The 18,273-nt window shown below is 42.7% G+C and overlaps 1 protein-coding gene across 2 annotated transcripts in view; it reads right to left on the bottom strand.

Annotated features, from left to right (window-relative positions):
* mgarpb (mitochondria localized glutamic acid rich protein b) overlaps positions 1-15,019 on the bottom strand; it is a 40,224-nt gene extending 25,205 nt beyond the window's left edge. The window contains exon 1 of one of the 2 annotated variants that reach the window (XM_061880821.1): positions 14,801-15,019. In XM_061880821.1, the coding sequence (XP_061736805.1) occupies positions 14,801-14,873 (73 nt within the window). In that variant the 5' untranslated portion in view covers positions 14,874-15,019. The remainder of the gene's footprint in view (positions 1-14,800) is intronic. The other variant, XM_061880820.1, reaches the window with a different exon arrangement.
* Between the last annotated feature and the right edge of the window lie 3,254 nt (positions 15,020-18,273).

Genomic DNA, 18,273 nt, shown 5'->3' with positions numbered 1-18,273 from the left:
AAAAATAAAAAATGGTCCATTCCTCCTTGTAGCGACAAACCCGGCACGCAACACGTATGTCATGACGTCATTCACACGCAGCGCCAACATTTGGGAACCACAATGAGGTCATAGAAGAAAGGTAAAAATATATATAATAAACAATTTGTTACAGCATTAGACAGTTATATTTAATTTTCATTTTTGTATCTCATACCGCAAACATGGTGTGTTCAAGTTACAAACCGAGGGAAAAAAGTAAGAAAACCGAGGCATCACTTGTTTTTAAGGACAGGGAGAGGTTTAACTCCCAGTAGATGCATTAAAAATATTAAAATATAATAATGATGTATTAATATGATTATTATTATTTGCTGTGGATAATCCTACATGAATCAGCTAATCTCTAATCACTTTGAAGTAAATAGAAACTTCTATTTATAGTCACATTTAAGTGGATAATGACAGGTTGTATGATTTAAAGTCAAGGTGGAAATCTAAAGATATCAATGAGTTATACAAAACCCAAAAAGTTGTTGGCAAAAGAAGTTGGCACGTTGTGTAAATCCAAAGATCCAAAGATTTGTAAACCCTTTTCAACTTATATTCAATTGAATAGACTGCAAAGACAAGATACTTAATGTTATAACTGGAAAACATTATTTTTTGGCAAATATTAGCTCATTTGGAATTTTGATGCTTGCAACATGTTTGAAAAAGCTGCCACAAGTGGCAAAAATGACTGAACAAGTTGAGGAATGCTCATCAAACACTTATTTGGAACGTCCCACAGTTGAACAGGCTAATAGGGAAAAGGTGGGTGCCATGATTGGGTATAAAAGCAGCTTCTATTAAATGCTCAGTCATTCACAACAAGGATGGGGCAAGGCTCACCACTTTGTCAACAAATGCCTAAGCAAATTGTCAAACAGGTTAAGAACAACATTTCTCAACGAGCTATTGCAAGGAATTTAGGGATTTCACCATCTACAGTCCGTATTATCATCAAAAGGTTCCTAGAATCTGGAGAAATCCCTGCACGTAAGCGGCTAAGCCTGTGACCATCTATCCCTCATGTGGTACTGCATCAAAAAGCGAAATCAGTGTATAAAGGATGTCACCCCGTGGGCTCAGGAACACTTCAGAAAACCACTGTCAGTAACTATAGTTGGTCGCTACATCTGTAAGTGCAAGTTAAAACTAAACTATGCAAAGCGAAAGCCATTTATCAACAACACCCAGAAACACCACCGGCTTCACTGGGCTCGAGCTCATCTAAGATGGACTAATGCAAAGTGGAAAAGTGTTCTGTGCTCTGACTGTGGACATCCTGTCCTCTGGAACAAAGAGGAAAAAGGACCATTCGCATTGCTATAGACGCAAAGTTCAAAAACCAGCATCTGTGGTGATATGTGGGTGTATTAGTGCTCAAGGCATGGGTAACTTACACATATGTGAAGGTACCATTAATGCTGAAAGGTACATACAGGTTTTGGAGCAACATATGCTGCCATCAAGGACGCCCCTGCGTATTTCAATAAGATAATGCCAGGCCACATTCTGCACGTGTTGCAACAGCGTGGCTTCTTGTAAAAGAGTGTGGGTACTAGACTAGCCTGCCTGTAGTCCAGACCTGTCTCCCATTGAAAATGTGTGGCACAATATGAAGCTTAAAGTACCACAATGGAGACCCAGGACTGTTGAACAACTTAAACTGTACATCAAGCAAGAATGGGAAAGAATTCCACCTGAAAAGCTTCAAAATGTAACACAGTGGTAAAAATGCCCCTGTGCCTACTTTTTTGCAATGTGTTGCTGCCTTTAAATTCTAAGTTAATGATTGTTTGCTAAAAAAAATAAAAATATGTTTCTCAGTTCGAGCATTAAATATCTTGTCTTTGCAGTCTAATCAATTGAATATAAGTTGAAAAGGATTCGCAAATTATTGTATTCTGTTTTAATTTACCATTTACACAACGTGCCAACTTCACTGGATTTGTGTTTTGTATTTATGATCCAAATGGGGCCACAAACAACATCTTGTTTAGGGCCACACAAAGCTTCCATGTTATTTACAGATGTCATCTCCTTCAATTGTTCCTCTATGCTTTTGCCTGCTTGTTCTGTCCCAGCAGCATGTTATTTAGCCTGCTGGGTATTTTATCCATTCCCATATTTTCCTATTGTTTTCCACATATCAAGTTGAACAATTGGAAAGCACAGAATTTCAACAAAAATAAAGGACAAACTAAAAAAAAAAAAAGAGAAATGGACATTCATGTTCTCGCAGGCTGGCTCAGTCTCTGCATCTAGAGTCCAATCCAAACACAAAACGTGATCGCCAGTGCATTCCTAAATCCTGTTACACAATGTGACCCTGCTCAACTGGAGCAGAGAAGAACTAAACACCAAACCATCCCCTACATTAAATATCCGGCAGACCACACAAATAACTCACTGATCCCTGATTTGTATCATAAGAACAACATTCTCAAGAGTGTGATGCTATCACAAACAGTCGTCCTCCAAGAGATGGTGACTTACTAACACTGACAAGACGTTAAAAGCTACTTAATAGGCTATTGTTACGGCAGTGTTTGACTTCCTGTAGCTTCTGAAGACGTGTTCGTGTTTAGAGGATTGCCATTGGTGCATGCAGAGGAGGCCAGGAATACAAGCACTTTAATCCCATCTGGAGCTCTCATACACAAAAGTTTCTGCCAGCAAGTAAACACGCATTGACTGAAATAAAGTCCACACAATGTTCATGTTTTTGTTGGTGACTGTGGTCCAAAGTACACTACCTTGAAGTTGTATCTGTCTCACAATCATCCCAACACACTAGGTAAAATTCTGCATGGACCTACAACACTATGGCAATTGATTGTCATTGTGGGTTTTTTTTTCAATTTATGATGGTCTTGTAGTCCATGCTAGTCTTGTATATGTCTACAATGTACTTGGTTGAGAGGTTTAAATGGAAGACAGGTGTCTTTGATCCACTCGATCTGAGATTGAGAGTTTTTTCCTAAATGGACTGTTGTGTACTTCATGGACACATAACCAGGGACGAACACTGAAACATGCTACCAAATTGGTACCGGTAATTTAGTTTTGAGCTAATCTAATGCATACTCAGCCGCCTGCAACAAGTTCTTGAAACGTGTGCAGTAACGACTTGTAAGTCAGTGCTTCTCAAACAGTGCGGTGGGTCTCCTCAGGGAGCCGTGAAAGCCAGAGGGACTTTCAGTATTAGCATTAGAATTTCTGACTTTTATACCATATTTTGTGTCTGTTTTAGTCCAAAAAGAAAATCCGTCAAAAGGCTTTAAGAGGTCTGCTCTTTTCTTTTTTTTCCTATTCAGAACCAAAAGGAGCATACATGGGGGAAAGTTTGTGTTCGCTCTGACCATTCTAAGAAATGTTATGACTGTTTGTTATGACTAAGGGATCCACAGTTGTTTTGGAGCCAGCAGTTGCAAAACGACAAAACCTTGACACATGAGGAAAACATATACATGTAAAAAGCCAGTGGACCAATATTTGATATGATTTGCATGATTCTGCTTGATTCTGGATCATTCGAAGGATGCTGTCTGCAATTCAATCCAACCTGTACTTTTAAATATGGGTAAATAAACATTTTGTACTAAAACCACTTTGTTTGCAGTTCAAGCTTTGGGCCTTTCCACCACAGCATCTTTATTCATATTTATCATGTATTGGATATCATGAAAATATGAACACAATATTAGATAAACAGTTGTACCTCAACTTAAAAGTATTTTGAGATGAGAAAAAAACATCTGGTTTTACTCACTAGAATAGAATATAATAGAATCGAATAGAATAGAAAGTACTTTATTGATCCCTCTGGGAAATTCAGCACCACAGTTCGCTCACAATAGACAATAAACATTTAGGTATTTTTACATGTGAATAATATAAATACAGTCTATTATACAGCATTATTCACATATGAATAATATAAATACAGTCTTTTATACATTTAGGTGCAATCAAAAAGGGAAATACATTATACAGTCTTATGACTAACATTAACTTATGGATCGCGATGGACATAACTTGGGTTTCCAACCATGGGAAGGAAGAAAGTGAGTGTAAAGCAAAGTTCTGACAAGCAGAAGAGGATGATATTCATTGAATTAAATAAATAAATGATTAAAAACATCACAGAGTGTACAGTGCATCCAGAACGTATTCACAGTGCTTCACTCTATCACTGTAGTCTGCACCATACTGAAGCAGAATGAGTTTAACACAGTGTTAAATTATATCTAAACAGTGGACATTTATCCCTAAAAATATTGAAAATGAGCTGATGGTGTGTTTGACGGAGACATAGCTGGAAGGCTATACTGTAGAAGTCAATTCTCCAAGGTACACACTGTACTGGCCAAGTCATACCAAAGACTATAAAAATGGGACCCATTACCTCCCTGCTTGACACTCAGCATCAAGGGTTGGAATTGATCCAATTAAATTACCAAAAATTATTTCCGAGCGCGGCCACCGCTACTGCTCACTGCTCCCCTCACCTCCCAAGGGGTGATCAAGGCTGATGGGTCAAATGCAGAGAATAATTTTGGCACACAGAGTGTGTGTATGACAATCATTTGTACTTAAACTTAACATTATTACCGTATTTTCCGTACCATACGGCGCACCGGATTATAAGGCGCACTGCCGATGAATAGTCTATTGTCGATCTTCTCTCGTATATAAGGCCCATCGGATTATAAGGCGCATTAAAGGAGTCATATTATTATTATGATTTTTTTTTCTAAATGTAAAACACTTCCTTGTGTTCTACATAACATGTGATGGTGGTCATTTGTTCAAAATGTTGCATGGATGATGTTTGACAGATCATCTTCAAGTCGCTTTCTAACAGTCGCTTCAGGATGCGCCGTTTTGTGGGTGGTCTTATTTACATGGCTCACCTTCAACAGCGTCTTCTCCCCGTCTTCTTTGTTGTGTATGTTTTAGCGCTCTCATGGTGAGTTTACTGACGGATACAAGTAAGAACTTTACACTACTTTATGTTGGAAATGGCAAAAGCAGAGGGTGAATGTCCCATGACAAGAAGGTAGAGAAATAGAAAAAGCTTATCGAACACGGCGTCGGCACGGACTACAAAGGCCCAATTTTTTCAGGATTTATGCAGATCCCAAATACAGATCAGCAGGTACCAGAAAGTAAGAAAAGTTGTTTTTGCATAATATTGCAAAAACAAAACACCAGATGCTATGTCTTACCTTATACACACACCATAATAATACTCGTATGTTGAAGCACAGTACAATCCATCAAGCGATGCGGCTTCATAGCTTACCAAAGTCGTACTAAAACATTTTGATAGATTTTTGAATGCCGTGTGTAATGTTCTATATTTTCAATGGAACATTTAAGATGTTGGTGTTGTTTACTTGAGTCATATTGTAGTCTACAACGTATCTTTTGTGTGTGACTGCCCTCTTGTTGCCCTGCGGTGAGGTAGCGACTTGTCCAGGGTGTACCCTGCCTTCCGCCCGATTGTAGCTGAGATAGGCGCCAGCGCCCCCCGCGATCCCAAAAGGGAATAAGCGGTAGAAAATGGATGGATGGATGCCCTCATGTTGCAATCTACATGTATCTATTAGGTGTGACTGCCATCTAATGGTCACACTTATCATTACACCATGTACCAAATAAAATTGCTTCGAGGTCGGTAAGCAAAACCAGAATTATTCCGTACATTAGCCGCACCGGTTAATAAGGCGCAATGTCGAGTTTTGAGGGAAAAAAATGATTTTAAGTGTGCCTTTTAGTCAGGGAAATACGGTATATTACTTAATAAAATGACTTTCGTAGTTCATACTTCATTCTATTGTATTGTTTTTATACAATATTTAATATCTAAAAATGTGTTTTTCTTTTCAGAATGCATGTTATAGTACATGTTGCAATGGTGGTATGTTAGGGGGGCAAACACCATTTAAATTAATTAGAATGGGACTCTGTTTGAGATACAAGTGTTTTGAGTTAAGAGGTCTGTCACAGAACCAAATTGAGGTATCACTGTACTGTATATTATTTGAGCATAAATAAGGAATTTAATGAAGATATGTAATAAAAATATGTGATATCCTCAAGTAGAATAAGCTCTTTGTTTAACCTAAGTGCCTGCTTGGCACAAACACATATAGAAATATGCAAATATCCCCTTAATGTGGCTGATTCAGCACAATTAAAGCCGCCACACCTTAAAAAAAAGGATTTTTACATGAAAACTAATAAAAGTAATATAACATGCTGTAGTTTCCAGAAGAAGCCACACAAAGTCTGACGCCGTCTTTAAAGTATATTGCCAATCTTTTGCTAAGAACTGGCCAAATTCCAACACTTATTCCTCCCGCGCACACACTTTTGTCTGCGTACTGCACTCCCGGACACACAACAACACTTCCTCTTTCTCCGCCAATCCCCTTTCAGACATGGACCGTTTATTCGCAATCATGGGAATAATGAACAACAATTTAAAACCACACAAAGATAAAACATCAACAGAATGAATGGATATATAACCTATTATTTTCACAATATTGACTAGTAATTCACCAACATTTTTCCGCCAACGAAAGACTTAATTTGACCACTGGAACAGCGGGATGTTGTGATGACGTAGGCGATGCGGTGGAGACAGCGTGTCTGCGATGTGGGCGGAATTTCAGAATTTTGATGACAGCCATTTAAAAAATGTGCAAATGTTAAGAGGACAATGGCGGCTTTTACGGAAAGAAAGTCCGACAGGAGCAGCAGCGCAAAGCTAGTGTGACGTTGTGGCGGGCACTAGGACCATGCTCACACTCAGAAGAGGGGTGTGGTTTGCGTTTTGGGAGAACACATAAAAAGTGCATGTTGTGTTGTGTTGTTGCTATTCTCATGTTGGCAGTCTACAATAAAGACCTTGAAGAGACAACGTTCTGTTTCTTGCATTTGCCACATTGGTGAACCCGACTACGTTTCACGCAAAAGAGGTGTCTTCATCGGTCAGGTCGCCCCAGCTCCAGCAACCTGCGACTCCAGCAAAATGCAAACTTCCAGAGTTCTGGCAGAGCGACCCAGCATCATGGTTCCAGCACATCGAGTCACTTTTCAACATGTGGGGAATCGACAGCGACGACTCCCGGTATCACCTGGTGGTGACAGCCCTCGACAAGGAGACTACTCGCCGCGCTATGCAGCTGTTGCGAAACCCTCCACAGAGCGGCAAGTACCCCGCCCTCAAGAATCTCCTGCTTCGAAGATTCACTCTGACTGACGCTTAGAGGGCGGATGGACTTCTTTCCCTGCCGGGTTTGGGGGATGGCACGGCCGTGGATTTGATGGACAGTATGCTGTCGCTGCTGGGATCCGAAGAAGGCGGGTTAATTTTCCCGCACCTTTTCTTGCGGGGGCTTCCACCTGCAGCCCGTGCAGCGCTAGCTAACTCCACTTCTTTGACCTCCCGCGATTACCGGGGAGTGGCTGAAGAAGCTGACCGGGTGCTTGTGGCTTCCAGACGGTTTGCCGTGCAGAGCGTAGAAGCGCTCCCGCTGCAGACGACGGAGGGCGCCGACCCAGCGGTAGTGGCGGGAGTCACTACCCGGAAAAGGCGCGAAACAGGCCAGTGCTTCGTCCATCGACGTTTTGGCGCCAAAGCCCGACGGTGTGTCCCTCCTTGCTCCTTCACAGCCCCGGGAAACTCCAACGCCGGCGTTCAGTAGTGGCTGTGGGCACCGGCGAAACAGGCAAGCGGCTTTTCATCGCTGACTCGTCGTCAAGGAGACGTTTCCTGGTGGACTCCGGTTCGCAAGTCAGCCTGCTACCTGCCACGGACGCGGACAAGGCCGCTGCTGAGTGCCGCCAACGGCTCATCAATCAACACTTTCGGCTCCAGGTTGGTGACTCTATGCTTCAATGGACAGAATTTCCAGTGGAATTTTATCATCGCCGCAATCGCGGTCCCCATTATTGTCGCGGATTTTCTGTGTGCTAATGGACTGCTTGTTGATATTGCTAACCGCCGATTGATTGATGCTGTGTCTTTTTCAATTTTTACATGTAAGGCAGGGGGACTTGGACCGTTAACACACGCTAATTACTCGGTATCTGGTGACGTTTTTCAGCGTTTGTGGGCGGATTTCCCGTCGTTAACCACTCCCGCTTTCTCCACCGCGGACACTAAACACGGCGTTGAACATTTTTTTCCCACGGTAGGCCCGCCAGTTTTTGCGCGCGCTCACCGTCTTGAAGCGGCTAAATCGACCATTGCTAAAGAGGATTTCGCTATTATGGAGCGTTTAGGCATCGTTAGGCGTTCTAATAGCCCGTGGTCTTCGCCCTTGCACATGGTGCCTAAGACAGACGGTTCCTGGCGCCCTTGTGGGGATTTTTGGCGCCTTAACAACATCACGACGCACGACCGCTACCCTATCCTGCACATCCAGGACTTTTCGGCGCGCCTGGCTGGTGCCGCCATTTTTTGAAGGTAGACCTCATTCGCGGTTATCACCAGGTTCCGGTGCCCGCCGAGGACGTGCCCAAGACCGCAGTTATAACCCCGTTTGGGCTTTTTGAGTTCCTGCATATGCCTTTTAGCATGAAGGGGGCAGCACAGACCTTTCAAAGATTAATGGACTCAGTGTTGCACGGGCTCAATTTTGTATTTGTTTATCTTGACGACATTTTGGTGGCGAGTCCTTCAGCTGCGGAGCACCAGTCACATCTAGCACAGGTGTTCAAACGGCTTGACGAGCACGGCCTGATCGTAAATCCTTCTAAATGTCAGTTTGGGCTGTCGGAGATTGATTTTTTTAGGTCACCGTATTTCGTCGCAGGGTGCGATTCCTTTGCCTTCGAAGGTGCAGGCGGTGGCGGATTTTCCTCGTCCCTCCACCGTCAAAGCTCTACAGGAATTTTTGGGCATGATTAATTTTTATAATCGGTTCCTCCCGCGCGCTGCCCACCCCCTGCAGCCTCTTTATGGTGCCCTACGTAACAAAAAGGCTAGCGATTCCCTCGAATGGACTCCTCAGCGGGTCCAAGCTTTTCAGAGGGCTAAATCCGCGCTCGCAGGGGCTATTCTTCTCGCCCACCCTGTTTCAATGGCACCTATGGCTTTGACGACGGATGCGTCTGATGTCGCCATGGGTGCTGTAGTTGAGCAGTGGGTGGCGAATGTGTGGCAGCCCCTTGCGTTCTTCAGTCGTAAACTGCGGGATAACAATCGTAAGTACAGTGTATTTGACCATGAATTGTTAGCAATGTATCTTGCAACACGCCATTTTCAATTTCTGTTGGAGGGTCGATCCTTCACGGCTTTTGTTGACCACAAACCCCTGACGTTTGCCATGTCAAAGGTCACAGAGCCTTAGTCAGCCCGTCAACAGCGTCACTTGTCGTCCATCTCTGAGTTCACGACGGACATTCAGCATGTGGCCGGTAAGGCCAACCCTGTGGCTGACTGTCTCCCGCGCGTACTCGTGTGCCCCGTGCAGCTCGGTTTAGATTTTTCGGGAATGGCCGCTGACCAGCCCGACGACCCCAGCATCTGCGCACTCAAAGCTGAGGGTACAGCGCTTGTGCTCAAGGAGGTGGTGGTGCAGGATGGCAGTCCCGCCCTCCTTTGTGATGTGTCCACTGGCCGCCCTCGGCCTGTCGTCCCGGTAGACTGGCGCCGCCGGGTTTTTGACGCAATACACTCCCTGTCGCACCCTGGCGTTCGGGCTTCCGTCAAGTTGGTTGGTGCCAAGTTTGTTTGGGCTGGCTTTAGGAAGGATGTTAGGCAGTGGGCAGCCGCAAGCGTGGCATGTCAGCGCTCCAAGGTCCATCGGCACACTAAAGCGGGCCTTGAACCATTTACGATTCCGGTCAGGGGGTTTGACCACGTGCATGTGGACTTAGTTGGCCCCCTCCCGCCGTCGCAGGGTTATACACACTTGCTAACGATGGCTGATCGTACTACCAGATGGCCAGAAGCGGTTCCTCTTTCCTCCACTGCCTCTGTGGACGTTGCCTGTGCGTTTCTGTCGGCCTGGGTTGCGCGTTTTGGCACGCCATCCGATATCACCTCGGACAGGGGACCCCAGTTCGTGTCAGAGCTTTGGTCAGCGTTGGCGCAGTCATTGGGTGTGCAGGTGCACCGTACGACAGCCTACCATCCCCAAGCTAACGGCTTATGTGAACGTTTTCACCGGTCGCTTAAGCTCTGCGTGCGGCGCTCGTGGATAGCAATTGGGTTTACCTTGGGACCTTGGGTTATGCTCAGGTTGCGCTCGGCCCCTAAAGAGGATCTCGCTCCGGCCCCCGCTGAATTGGTGTTTGGTCAACCACTCCGCATTCCGGGTGAATTTTTACCTGAGGGTGGTGCCCCGCGATCGTTTCCTTTTGGCCGAGGGAGTCCTTTGCTCCTGGCCCGGTCCACCACTGTTTCCCAAAATCATTTGTGCCATCAGAGCTTAAAAATGCCCGTTTTGTTTTTGTCCGTCACGATGCCCACTGTTTGCCCCTCAAACCCCCTTACGATGGCCCATTTAGGGTTCTAGGACGCGGTCCTAAGGTTTTTGTGCTGGATATGAGCGGGCGTAGGGAATGTGTTTCTTTGGACAGGATTAAACCGGCGAATTGTGTCGCAGGTGATGAAGTCCTGCCGGGCCAAGTCCCCCGCCGAGGTCGCCCTCCGAAATCTATTAGGGTTGAATGTCCTTCGCCTCCACAGGGCCCTTCGGGATGGACATTTTACCCGTTGCGGCAGGCGAGTGAGGCCTCCTGTTATGTATTCCCCATAACTTGCTGTCTGGGTGTTCGGGGGAGGGGGGCTGTGTGGCGGGCACTAGGACCATGCTCACACTCAGAGAAGGGGTATGGTTTGCGTTTTGGGAGAACACATAAAAAGTGCATGTTGTGTTGTGTTGTTGCTATTCTCATGTTGGCAGTCTACAATAAAGACCTTGACGAGACAACGTTCTGTTTCTTGCATTTGCCACAACGTCATCATACTCGCTGCAGCCTGCAGTTTGTCACGCACATCGAGGGCGGGAGACAGAGTCTCTAAACACGAGTACAGTCTATAATAACACCAGAAAAAGATGCGAGATTTGTTTGTTTTTTTAATAGAGAAAGTCACTAAAAGTCTCTAGACAATTTAAAAATTCTCAACAAAGCATACTGTACATTAGGCGGCAACAATTGAAAATAGAACACAATATAAAAAGCTATATGTTAATATTGATTTATAGCACAGATTTGTTTTTAAATATATTCACACATTTGTTAGACTGTTTAAATAAAATCATATACTATATCATGCAAATGATTTGACTACGTCATGATGAACATGACCCTAACCACACCACCACATTGTGTAAATGGTAAATAAAAACAGAATACAATGATTTGCAAATATTTTTCATTTAATATTCAATTGAATAGACTGCAAAGACAACATATTTAATGTTTGAACTGAAAAACATTTTTTTTTGCAAATAATCATTAACTTAGAGTTTAATGGCAGCAACACATTTCAAAAAAGTTGACACAGGGGCATTTTTACCACTGTGTTACATGGCCTTTCGTTCAAACAACACTCAGTAAACGTTTGGGAACTGAGGAGACAAATTTTTGAAACTTTTCATGTGGAATTCTTTGCAATTCTTGATAGATGTACAGCTTAAGTTGTTCAACAGTCCTGGGTCTACAGGCAGGCCAGTCTAGTACCCGCACTTTTTTACTTTGAAACCACGCTGTTATCAATCAATCAATCAATCAATGTTTATTTATATAGCCCCAAATCACAAATGTCTCAAAGGACTGCATTATAACATGTAGCTTGCCATTGTCTTGCTGAAATAAGCAGGGGCATCCATGATAACGTTGCTTGGATGGCAACATATGTTGCTCCAAAACCTGTATGTACCTTTCAGCATTATTGGTGCCTTCACAGATGTGTAAGTTACCCAAGCCTTGGGCTCTAATACACCCCCATACCATCACAGATGCTGGCTTTTGAACTTTGTGCCTAGAACAATTAGGATGTTTTTTTTTCCTCTTTGGTCCGGAGGAAACGACGTCCAATTTCCAAAAACAATTTGAAATGTGGACTTGTCAGACCACAGAACACTGACAAGTGTTCTTTGCATCAGTCCATCTTAGATGAGCTCTGGCCCAGTGAAGCCGGCAGCGTTTCTGGGTGTTGTTGATATATGGCTTTCGCTTTGCATAATAGGGTTTTAACTTGCTCTTACAGATGTAGCTACCAACTGTAGTTACTGAAAGTGGTTTTCTGAAGTGTTCCTGAACCCATGTGGTGATATCCTTTTCACACTGATGTTGGTTTTTGATGCAGGACCATCTGAGGGATCGAAGGTCAAGGCTTTGCCGCTTACGTGCCATCATTTCTCCAGATTCTCTGAACCTTTTGATGATATTACGGACCGTAGATAGTGAAATCCCTAAATTCCTTGCAATGGTTTGTTGAGAAAGTTTGTTCTTAAACTGTTGGACAATTTGCTCACGCATTTGTTGACAAAGCAGTGACCCTCGTCCCATCCTTGTTTGTGAATGACTGAGCATTTCATGGAAGCTGCTTTTATACCCAATCATGGCACCCACCTGTTCCCAATTAGCCTGTTCACCTGAGCATTTCTCAACTTTCTCAGTCATTTTTGCCACTTGTGCCAGCTTTTTTGAAACATGTTGCAGGCACCAAATTCCAAATGACCCAATATTTCCAAAAAAAACAAAAAACAGTTAGTTTTCCAGTTCGAACGTTAAGTATCTTGTCTTTGCAGTCTATTCAATTGATTATAGGTTGAAAAGGATTTGAAAATAATGGTTTTTATTTACGATTTACATAATGTGCCAATTTTACTGGTTTTGGGTTTTGTATGATTGGGTTTGTAATAGTAATTCAATTCATGGGGGTGTAAACAAATGTGTGCCCCCTTGTGCATGTGTGACAAAAAATAATTGAGAGCTATTTTTGTTGGTAAGGTAGCATTACACTCCTTCTGTGATTCGGCTATGTTGCGAGCGTGCACGTGTGTCCCCTGCAAAACACATTTTAATGGCTGTGTCCTGATGAGGCAGTGAGGTCCAATATTGTGACAGCGAGTGCAGCACCTTGCATGGACAAGGCCAAGTACGAGTTATTTATACAAAGTAATCAGTTAATCTCACTTGTTCAAGCCTGTTAAAACGGATGTGCATGCCAAGATGGCACCTAAGGCGGAAGATACACGTGTGGATGATCTTGTTGTGTGACCATGTGTTCTCCTCACATGTTGTATCAGAAGAGACTACCAACTACACCCAGGCTGTGTTTTAGTTAGTGCACTTTGCTGAATTTCCCCCAGGGATCAATAAAGTACTTTATATTCTATTCTATTCTATTCTATTCTATTCTATTAAGTGTTAGTGACGTGCAGTCACAAATGTTATGAAATCATTCTGCAACAAGTGGTTGCACTGCACCAGTAAATAAGAGAAGAAAATAGGTCAACGTACACAACTACAGTGCATCAAAATGTGCGCACTCACTAAGTATACTTACATAAGTGCACTGAGTGGTATTGCTTTTGAGACTACAAAATGAGTAACAGCCTGTCTGTCCCTTTTATGTACCAACTTTGGGAGGAGCATTCATGTGTTTCTTATTCAAATTAATAAAACAAAGCTAGATATTCACTCCTGCCAAGAGTCGGGACTCGATTCAGGAAATTGACAGTGGGGGGAAAAAAGCAGTGGAAGCAGTTTTTCCCCTTAGCCTGAATTCCACATGCCCAGAGCCCAGAGAAAATGATGATGCAGGCAAGGATGCGTGAAAAGAAAAGACGCATCCTGAATATACAAGACCCAAAACTCACTTGCACAGCGAGAACTTGGATTTGTGATGGTGAAAAATGTTCACTTTAAACTTACTCAAATGATTATATAGCACGGCAACAAACACCATTTCTAGTGAAGGTTGCATAAAGAAGATATGTATGATCGGGTTTGTAATAGTTTTTCTATTAATCAAAAGAAATTAAGGATTACTTTAACTCATGTAAGGTTGTGCATAAAAGACACACAAAACAATTCAATGCAAACCAATATATGAATGACATATTGGGACAAGCGGTTGAAAATGGATGGATATACTATATGACACTATGGAGGAACAGGTTGTTATTTAGCAAGCAGGAATGCAGCTCATTTCTCCACACTCTGTATAACTATAGATACCTATCTATATAGTGTCATCTTCTTGGGGCGACTACTATTATTCATTAGTTTTACTCATTGTATTGTTTCCAAATTTACAACAATTGAATTTCCTTAATATGTGATGAATAAATCCATCACATACTGTACATGCAGGGCTATTTAAACAAAACATTATAGCTTTTTGATATAGATGATGAATCAAATTAGCATATTATCTAATTTTAATGAAAAAAATATTTTATTTTTACAATATGACAAGAGTCGATAAAAATAACAAAACAAAAAACACTTTCCCTTAAATGGCCCAAATACCACCCTTTGGGCTAAATTATTGCCATAGTAATGTTCCTATGACAAGAAACAAAAAAACCCAGCAAATGTTAAACTCTTACAAATGAGTCAGCAGTTGTATATTATATTCCAGTTTTATAATGGGTGTATGTATGTATGTAATGGGTGTAAATATATCAATTTAAGTATACGACAGCAGACAATAAGACGTTTTCATGTGTGAATCAATGTAAACACACAACACACAGCAAACCCAACATTTAACAATTTTTAAACTGACCTTTGCTAAATGTTGGCGTGAAGAACCTTAGGACCCCCGGACCGAGTCTCTGCCAAACCTTCCTGCAGAACATTTTGTTGTTGTTGTTGTTGTTGCAGCAGTAGATTAATAGGTGAGTGATGTGGTCCACTGCTTTTTGGAACTTTGAGCTCCGTGGCTACAATGTGGATCCAGGAAGAAACACAATCAGCCTGTTAGAAGGTGGCGGCTTACTGGGGCGCCCCCAGGTGGCCGCCTGACGGAGAGACACCCAAGTAACTGCATAAACTCGAAACACATTTGATTAAAGTGGTGGATATTTGTTTTTAAAATTAAGTACTACTAATCAGAAATAGGTATATCGTAATATAATAACTTTGTGTCGCACAAATATACTTTAAATTGAAGCCAAATATTATTTATTCCATGAAAATCCTTGAAACTGAGAGGCTAACGATTTCAAAGCTAAAAACCAGAGAGCTATATTCCTCTACTTGTTCCACAAACATTAATCCAAGAAACATGCTAAGAATAGAATAGTTGAATAGTAATATTCGACCCTTTGAAGCATTGCAATTTGTAAATGATGTAAATGAGCTTTAATGGAAAAATAAGCTTTTAAAAATATAATTTGACGTTAAGACCATCTGCAACATTTCCAAGGATCATGTACTGTACAGTTTATAATGCAGTTTTACTGCCTCCACAAAGTATTCACAGCGCTTCACGTTTTTACACATTATGTTGTTACAGACTTGATCAAAATAGAATACAATCTTTTTTGTCCTCAAAATTCTTCACACTATACCCCATAATAACAATAACAATATGAATATAGGGGCGGCATGGCGTAGTGGGTAGAGCGGCCGTGCCAGAAATCTGAGGGTTGCAGGTTCGCTTCCCACCTATGGACATCAAAGTCGCTGCCGTTGTGTCCTTGGGCAGGACACTTCACCCTTTGCCCCCGGTGCCGCTCACACCGGTGAATGAATGATTGGTGGTGGTCGGAGGGGCCGTAGGCGCAAACTGGCTGCCACGCTTCCGTCAGTCTACCCCAGGGCAGCTGTGGCTACTGATGTAGCTTACCACCACCAGGTGTGAAGGCATGATGGGTTCCCACTTCTCTGTGAGTGCTTTGAGTATCTAACAATAGAAAAGCACAATATAAATCTAATCCATTATTATTATATATTTGTTTGAGCTTTTTGCAAATGTATTAAAAATTAAAAAAACTAAGAAATTGTATTCACAGTCTTTGCTCAATACTTTGTTGTGCACCTTTGGCAGAAAATACAGCCTCAAGACTTTTTGAGTACGAGGTCACAAATTGGCACACCTATGTTTGGGCAGTTTTGCCCATTCCTTTTTCAGCACCTCTCAAACTCCATCAGCCATTTTCAGATCTCTTCAGGGATGTTAATAGAGTTGAAGTCTGGGCTCTGGGAGGGGCCACTTGAGCACATTGACAGAAGTGTCCAGAAGCCATTCCTCAGATATCTCAGCTGCGAGCTTCGGGTCGTTGTCCTGATGAAAGATGAACCGTCGCCTCATTCTGAGTTCAAAAGCAGGTTTTGCTGCATTCATCTTTCACTCTATCCTGGCTCATCTCCCAGGTCTTTCCACTGAAAAAACGGTCAGCTCTAGGAAGAATCTTGGTGGTTCCAGACTACTGGTGGTTAGAGTGTTCGCCCTGAGATCGGTAGGTTTGGAGTTCAAACCCGGCCGAATCATACCAAAGACTATAAAAATGGGACTCATTACCTCCCTGCTTGACACTCAGCATCAAGGGTGGGAATTGGGGGTTAAATCACCAAAAAGGATTCCTGGGCGTGGCCACCGCTGCTGCTCACTGCTCCCCTCACCTCCCAGGAGGTAATCAAGGGTTATGGGTCAAATGCAGAGAATAATTTCGCCACACCTACTGTGTGTGTGTGGTAGTGATGGGTCCGGCAACACCGATGCATCGGCGCATGCAACGAGCTCATAGAGCAAAACCCTGGGTCGTGCCCGTACCGCTTTTTGAAAGTCACGTGAGCGATCATGAGCTGTTTCGGTCACGTGACCGATACGCGAACTGTGTCGCACTGACGACTGCACGCTAAACTGTGTTTATAAGGAAGCGCATCTGCCAACGAGATGCTGCTGCCAACAGAATCGCTGCACTTCTCCATCCATCCATCCATTTTCTACCGCTTATTCCCTTTTTGGGGTCGCGGGGGGCGCTGGCGCCTATCTCAGCTAGAATCGGGCGGAAGGCAGGGTACACCCTGGACGAGTCGCCACCTCATCGCAGGGCCAACACAGATAGACAGACAATATTCACACTCACATTCACACACTAGGGCCAATTTAGTGTTGTCAATCAACTTATCCCCAGGTGCATGTCTTTGGAAGTGGGAGGAAGCCGGAGTACCCGGATGGAACCCACGCATTCACGGGGAGAACATGCAAACTCCACACAGAAAGATCCCCGAACCTGGGATTGAACCCAGGACTGCAGGACCTTCGTATTGTGAGGCAGACGCACTAACCCCTCTGCCACCGTGGTAATTTATCATCGTCGGAGATCATTTCCGCCGTGTGGGAATATTTTGATCATATATCGGGAAAAAAGGTATTTGTGTTCATTTCCTTGTCGTTTTATCCTGTTCTGTCCAAGTTTCTACTCGGTCTGTTAGTAGGTCTGTAACGGTACGTGTTTATTTGTTAAACCGTTTCGGTAGTTCAGTTGGTAGAACGGAGGGCTGTAGATGCACATGCTGAGTTCCTTAGGCCACTGGTTCAAATCCAGCTCGATGGATCACTCATTACGTTTTTACCATGAATTGATTAACGTGGAAAACAGGTTGAAAAACGTATCTGGGTGTTACCATTTAGTGGTCAATTGTACGGAATATGTCCTGTACTGTGCAATCTACTAATAAAAGATTCAATCAATCAATCAACAGTGCGTATTCAGAGCGCATGTAAAAAAAAAAAAAAAAATTCCCAGTCACAAGTATCCTCATTCACAACACGTTTGCTTAGATTTCCATGTTATGATACATGTTCACATTATTTATTGACTGTATCTAAAAAAGATAAAAATACATTTTTATTCAAATGAAGATATGAAATAATCCTAAATGAAATACAATGACTTGGTTTATACTATTGTATATACTAGGTCAGGGGTAGGGAACCTATGGCTCTAGAGCCAGATGTGGCTCTTTTGATGATTGCACCTGGCTCTCATATAAATCTTAGCTGACATTGCTTAACACATTAAGTAATGAATAATTCCGCTGGTTATCACAGTGTCAAAAAAAACGTTGAAAATATAAAACATTCTCATGCATTTTCATCCATCCATCCGGTTTCTACCGCACCTGTTCAAGAAGTCGCATTAATGGTAAGAAGTATTTTATTTTATTTTATTTTATTTTTGGTTAGCCTCAGAATAATAATGGTATTAAAAAGAATAAAAGACTTATTATACTCAAAAAATGTTGGTC

This window comes from Nerophis ophidion, linkage group LG20, assembly GCF_033978795.1.
Source record: "Nerophis ophidion isolate RoL-2023_Sa linkage group LG20, RoL_Noph_v1.0, whole genome shotgun sequence".
NCBI classification, from domain to species: Eukaryota; Metazoa; Chordata; class Actinopteri; order Syngnathiformes; family Syngnathidae; genus Nerophis; species Nerophis ophidion.
The sequence above is the reverse complement of the archived record's forward strand: the minus strand, read 5'-3'. Positions and strand labels throughout refer to the sequence as shown.